The 7,382-nt window shown below is 36.1% G+C and overlaps 1 protein-coding gene across 1 annotated transcript; it reads left to right on the forward strand.

The window, feature by feature from the left end:
* The first annotated feature begins 1,114 nt into the window (after nt 1-1,114).
* LOC138414796 (peptidyl-prolyl cis-trans isomerase A-like) lies at nt 1,115-1,429 on the forward strand. The gene has a single exon (XM_069542560.1). It carries the CDS (start codon nt 1,115-1,117, stop codon nt 1,427-1,429), a length of 315 nt encoding a protein of 104 aa, XP_069398661.1.
* Nucleotides 1,430-7,382: the final 5,953 nt, after the last annotated feature.

Below are 7,382 nucleotides of genomic sequence, written 5' to 3' on the forward strand. Positions count from 1 at the left end.
AAAACCATAGCCTTGACTAGACGGACCTTAGTTGGCAAAGTAATGTCTCTGCTTTTGAATATGCTATCTAGGTTGGTCATAACTTTTCTTCCAAGGAGTAAGCGTCTTTTAATTTCATGGCTGCAATCACCATCTGCAGTGATTTTGGAGTCAGAACTCTTTAAAAAAAGAAGTCATAAAAAACAAGTATAGGGTATACATAGCACAGAATGCAGAAATGAATCAATGGAAAATGTAAATGAAAATAATTTTTTTAATGCTATCCAAATAGAACCAAGAGAGACATTGCTCTCTGCTGTTTCCTACTTTTGGTTCAACCAGTTCCTATGTAAGAACAGAATAAAAGTTCATCCTAGAACCAATATTTATAATATTTTTGGTTGTTTCTTATATAAGTGTGAATAGGGCTTCTCAGGTAGCACTAGTGGTAAAGAACCCACATGCCAATGCAGGAGACATAAGAGACAGAGGTTCAATTCTTGGGTCAGGAAGATCCTCCGGAGGAGGGCATAGCAACCCACTCCAGTATTCTTGCCTAGAGAATCCCATGGACAGAGGAGCCCAGGTGGGCTACAGTCCATAAGGTCACAAAAAGTCTGACACAACTGAAGCAACTTAGCATGCACACAGAAAACTGCATATATTTCTCATCCCATTCAGTAATTCTTTGTCAATCTTTTGCTGTGTTTTAAAATACTGAGATAATTACTGTTCAGATTTCATCTAGGTATATACATATATATATATATATATAGAATTATTTTACAAAAACTTAATGTGTGTGAGATAGATGCCAAATGAAAAGCTGGAAAAACCCCAAATCCATTAAATTTTGCAGAATTTTACCTTAACTATGCCTGTCCTTGTTTGGCTGCAAAAGGAATTTGCAAAATTTTGAGAAGCACTTCAGTGGAAAAAATCCCATTCAGTATCAGAAGATCTTGGTTCAAATTCAAGTCTTACCATTTATGAGCCTTACAATGTAGAACCTTTCACTTGAACTTTAAATTTTATTTATAAAAACTAAGTGCCCTCCAAACTTGTTTATTCAAAAAGTATTTGTTGATGATTTATTACATGCCAGTCCTGCTTTCACAGAATAATTCTGGGATTTATGTGCCAGGGTGGTGACTTCATATGCCATAAAGGCACTGGTGGCAAGTCCATCTATGGGGAGAATTTTGATGATGAGCATTTCATCCTGAAGCATATGGGTCCTGGCATCTTGTCCATGGCAAATGTTGGCCCCAACACAAATGATTCCCAGTTTTTCATCTGCACTGTCAAGACTGATTGCTTGGATGGCAAGCATGTGGTCCTTGGCAAGGTGAAAGAGGGCATGAATATTGTAGAAGACATGGAGTGCCTTGGATCCTGGAATGGCAAGATCAGCAAGATCACCATTGCTGACTGTGGACAAATCTCATAAATTTGACCTGTGTTTAACTTTGCCACTAGACCACTCTTTCTGTAGCTGAAGAGAGCACCCTTTCACCCCCATCTGCTCGAAATAGCCTGTGACATTTGTGCTCTCACTGCAGCGCTTTGGGCTCCTTGTTTTCCTCGTGCCCCTCCAAGTTTAACTGGACTGCAAAGTTAACTTTATGATTATGAAATAAAAACCAAACAACAGCAACAAAAAATGAGAAGAGCAAGGACTGTGATTCTGACTGTTTAACTAGAGCACACTGTTTTTTAATATGTAAAATAGTCTATGATCTAGAGAATTCAGGACATAATCAAAAAAACGCAGAATGCTAAGGCATGTAAAAGGAAACAAAATGAGATATATTGAGGCAATTCTCACACAATGTCTCAGTTACCCACAGACATTTGATGCTTATCCCTGTGCCTAATTATAGCCCAACCCAGTTCCTTTTGTGAACCTTCCTCCTTAATCCTCCCCAACAGCAGCATGGAGCGTGGATTGCAAGGGGTCATCTTTGGGATTAGAGACAAAAGTTATTAGAAGGATATATATCTCTGTATCCTGCAAATAGGAATAACATATGCTTCAAATTGCCCTAGAACACATTAAAATCAGCACATACTATTAACAGAACAAGGTAAAGAAACTTTAAAATATTTCACAGCAAAAAAAAGACATAAAAAGACCATATAAATAATGCAATAAGCCTGAAATTAAAACGAAATTGCCAACCAAAAAATCATTTAAAAATAGAAAAGACTTTCTGAAATAACAATTGGGCAAGAGAAGAAAATAAAGCTGATTTTATAAGACAATATGCATAGCAACAGTGAAGAGACTAGTTTATGGTAAAATTTATGGGATATGGACTAATTTATTGTGATGAAATTTTATACTATAATTGATGTCATCATTAAATAAGAGATAAAAATAAACCAAACATTCAGCACAGTAATTTATAAAAAAACTAACATTAAGAAATAATAAAGATATATGCTATAAAGAGAATATAATCCCCAAAAGTAGTATAGAAAGGAATGTTACCATCAATGCAGAGGATATTTTAAGTGGTTGAATAGTCTATAATTCTGTGCTTATATTTGAAAATTACAGTAAAATGGGTATTTTCTAAGCAAGCAAAAATGACCAAAATTGTACCAAGAAGGATAAGAAAATAAAATAATGAATGAAGAAGGAATTGAGAAATATAATCAAAAGCCAATTCTAGTTCCAAATATTGTAATAAGTTATTCCTTGCAAAATTTTAATTAGCAGAAAATGCAAATGCCACCTAAACTATTGTAGTGCAAATAAAAAAGATATAACGCTGCAATTCATTATACAAAGCTGGCAGATCTTGACAGCAAGATGTAGGATAGCACGAAGAGAACTAGAGTTTAGGCCAGGGGCTCCCCTGGTGGCTCAGACGGTAAAGAATCCATCTGCAATGTGGGAGACCTAGGTTGGGTTGGGAAGAGCCCCTGGAGGAAGACATGGCAACCCACTCCAATGTTCTTGCCTGCAGAATTTCATGGACAGAGAAGCCATGGGGTCACAAAGAGTTGGACATGACTGAGCGACTAAGCACATATCTAAAAACACTGATGGAAAAATTCTAAATAATAGTAAACTCAATCCATAAACATAATTAAAAGTATAATATAACTCAGTTAGCTTTATGCAAGGAGTTTAATTGGAAAAATTTTAAATCTAACACATCATATCAATAGGTCAAAATAGATAAATCATGTGATTATCTTGATACTGAAAAGATAACTTATAAAACAATATCCACTTTTAATCATCTTAGTACCTTAATCATGTAAAGAGTGAGATAATAAACGGATAATAAATGTCATTCTCAACTGTAAGATTCTAAAGTCATTCTCATTATAGTGATAAGATAACATTGCATGTGAGTATTACCACTGGGGTCTTCCCTGGTGACTCAGATGATAAAAAAAATCTGCTGCAATGCAGGAGACTTGGGTTTGATCCTTGGGTCAGGAAGATTCCCTGGAGAAAGGAATGGCTACCCACTCCAGTATTCTGGCTTAGAGAATTCCGTGGACAGAGGAGCCTCAGTTCAGTTCAGTTCAGTTCAGTCACTCAGTCGTGTCTAACTCTTTGTGACCCCATGGACTGCAGCACGTCAGGCCCCCCTGTCCGTTGCCAACACCCAGAGTTTACCCAAACTCATGTCCATTGAGTCGGTGATGCCATCCAGCCATCTCATCCTCTGTTGTCCCCTTCTCCTCCTGCCCCCAATCCCTCCCAGCATCAGAGTCTTTTCCAATGAGTCAACTCTTTGCACGAGGTGGCCAAAGTGTTGAAGTTTCAGCTTCAAAATCAGATCTACCAATGAACACCCAGGACTGATCTCCTTTAGGATGGACTGCTTGGATCTCCTTGCAGTCCAAGGGATTCTCAAGAGTCTTCTCCGACACCACAGTTCAAAAGCATCAATTCTTCAGCACTCAACTTTATAGTACAACTCTCACATCCATACATGACTACTGGAAAAACCATAGCTTTAACTAGACGGATCTTTGTTTGCAAAGTAATATCTCTGCTTTTTAATATGCTGTCTGGGTTGGTCATAACTTTTCTTCCAAAGAGCAAGCGTCTTCTAACTTCACGGCTGCAGTCACCATCTGCAGTGATTTTGGAGCCCAAAAAAATAAAGTCTGTCACTATTTCACACATTCGTTTAACTGGATGAAATTGATAAAATTCATGAAATTAACTTTTAGAAATAATCTGGGAAAATAGAAACATATATTGCTTTTTATACAGTATTGTATAAGTACAAAGGTATATCGTACTTTTATCCAATCGATTTAATTTTGGTCCATCCAATAAGATTGAAAATTAATACTAACTCTAAGTCAGCAATTCCACTTTAAGCTCTCCAAAGTTTCTTTTTCATGTTCAAGGAGATCTGTACATGTATGTTCATTGCAATCTGTTGCTATTGGTAAAAAGAGGGAACAGTCTACTCGTTAGGTCTAAAACTAGACTGATTTAGCCCTTGAATTGATCTGTATGTGCATATCCCAGTACAATAAAGCTAGCTCAGAAATCTAATGTTAAGTGGAAGAGAAGTACACAAACATTCATGCACACACACAGAACTCAATTCCTTATTATTAAAGACAAAGCTATGAACTAATGCAGACAGATCTGTTACTGTAGCAACAGCAACCCCACCTGCTTTGTTCGAACTCAACAAAAGTAGAAAATCCTTGAAATTTCTTCCTCATTATCTTCCCTGAAAGCATTTCCTGATAGCTGATGAATCATGAATAGCACTATTTGATTGCCATAGAGTTTTACAGAGTATGGAGAAAGCAATTTGTTTTTGTCCTTTCAAGGTTATGTATTAAATAAAAATGTCAGGAATAGCTGAGGGATAATGATGGGGCTGATTTATGTCAGTCCATCAAGTAAGTGAACAAATCCCCAGTAAAAAGGAAATGATGGTATATAGATTAAGACATTATGTTAGATATTAGCAATGTATTCAGAAATATTTGTGGATACGTACACAAATGCAATTGTAGATGTGTAGATAGATAGGTGGATATTCTTGCTGTTTATAAAAGATAGCTTTTTCTAACAATTGATCATCCCCCTCTCCTTAAATAAACAAACAAAAAGCACATGAACATAGTTGTGCCCATATTCCAGAATTTGAAGGATAGAAGGAGAGTTGCCTCCAAGATATTCTGGTCTATTCTTTCTCAAACACAGTACATATAATGTTATAATATAATACATGATTTTTGTTCATATGTGAATATTTCATTTTAATAATTAAATACTTTTTATCAGTTGACTCTTTATGGCAAATGTATATTCTTACTATCTACCATTTTATAAGTTAATTTTTAAATAAGTTATTTAAATTTAAAATGGATTGATCTGCACAATCTGCTTAATTTTTCTGTGAATCTAAGACCGTATGAAAATGAAAAACAAGTAACTATGGTTTGGTTGAAGGGAAAATATTAATAAATAAAAGTATAGGTGATCCATAGTTATGACAGACATTGTAAGGCAAAACAAACTATAATAGATCAGGAAACTACTACACGTTCTATAACTGGGAATTTTATCTATCCATCAGATTGCCTTCATTTGTCACTGTGGTGAATATTTGTAACTTTGTCTTCTAAGGTAAGTCTACATACCCATACTTACTGATGCACAATAGCCAGGATTATCTGCTTTCTCCCAGAAACCTTAACATTATGTTTACATTTCAGATAAGGCCAACTCAAGAGGCAGACATCACACCAGTCATTTAACAAGGAAAATGTAATATAAAGAGTAAAGAATGGTTAACACTAAAAGCAGTCAGAGAGAATTATATGGCATAGCAGCGACTGAAGTTCTAATTGCAGCAAGCAGCACTGTCTCTAGGATTAAGGGAAAACAAACAAGAAAGGAATACAGAAACTTGTCGGAGTCCTTTCCACAAACTGAATTCAGATATCTAAGGAAAGGTATGGCTGCTGCAGGAGCGCACAACCAGCTGTGGAAAAGCAGCTTGCCAATGGGCAGCCACTACAGCTAGACTACAGGTCAGCCAGCTGCTGAATGGAAGAAATGACTGCTGAAGAGTGAAGACTGCAGCCAAACCGTGAGGCTACAGAGGTGAGCATGTCTCCCACCATTATCTGCGCACACACACGTGCGCACAAACCAACATGGTGGCTACCACAGCAGAAGGAAGAAGGAAAACCTCTTCCTGCTCTGGTCTTGCAGAACTGCTCCAGCACACTTTATTTTCAAAACTACACTGTGCCAGCTGGGAAGAAGAAGCATCTACAGGGCTCAGCTCCAGTATCCAAAGCACAGGGAAGAAGAGTATATTTCAGATTAAGATGCAATAAATCCACAACTGGTACAGTCATTTAAAAATGTGATTCATGAAGACGCACTTCCAAATAAATGAGAACACACTGTGAGGAAACTCCTTATGTGCAGCGAAAATCTAGCCTAAGGTTTTAAGTCTGAATGGGTTCTTCAAAATGAGAAAAACATGAGAATTTGTATGTAAAATCTTCTATTTAAAATATCCATTTCTTGACCTAGAGCGTATCATATAGAGTGGAGTAAATCAGACAGAAAACGAGAAATACAGTTTGATATCCCTGATGTGTGGAATCTAAGAACATGTGATACAAATGAACTTACTTATAAAACAGAAACAGGCTCACAGACTTAGAGAAGAATTTATTGTTGCTAGGGGAAAGGGACAGTGAGGGAGTTTGGGATGGATATGTACACACTGCTCTATTTAAAATGGATAACCAACAAGGACCTGCTGTATAGCACATGCAACTCTGCTCAATGTTATGTGGGAGCCTGGAAGGGAAGGGAGTTTGGGGGGAAAATAGATACATGTATATTTATGGCTGAGTCCCTTCCCTGTTCACCTGAAATTATTACCGGTGTTAATCAGCTAGACCACAATACAAAATAAAAAGTTTCAAAAAATACCCACTCCTTGTCAACATTTTCTTAAGGAAAGCAGAAAATCTAGGAGCATTTTTTAAATTATTTGATTCCATAAAGCTTAGAAACATTTTTATGGCAGATATACTATATGCAAAAGTAAAAAATAAAAGATAAACTTGGGAAAATACAAACTATGTACGTTACATAAGAAAAGCAAAGAATGAATTTTATTAATTTACAAAGAGGTCCTTCAAGTTGATTAAGAAAGAATAAAACAACAAAAATGAACAAAAGTATCTGAAGAAACAATCACAGAAAATGAAATGCAAAAGGCCAATATGAAAATACAATCAAGAAGAATAATTAACAAAACACAAAATAAACACAAATTTTTAAAAGGCAAAATTGTTCCTTCCAATCGAAAAATTTTAACATTTCATGAAACAGGGAAATAACAAGTCTACTCAGGCATTGTTGAAAGGTTTAA

Source organism: Ovis canadensis, chromosome 11, assembly GCF_042477335.2.
Source record: "Ovis canadensis isolate MfBH-ARS-UI-01 breed Bighorn chromosome 11, ARS-UI_OviCan_v2, whole genome shotgun sequence".
Taxonomy (NCBI): domain Eukaryota; kingdom Metazoa; phylum Chordata; class Mammalia; order Artiodactyla; family Bovidae; genus Ovis; species Ovis canadensis.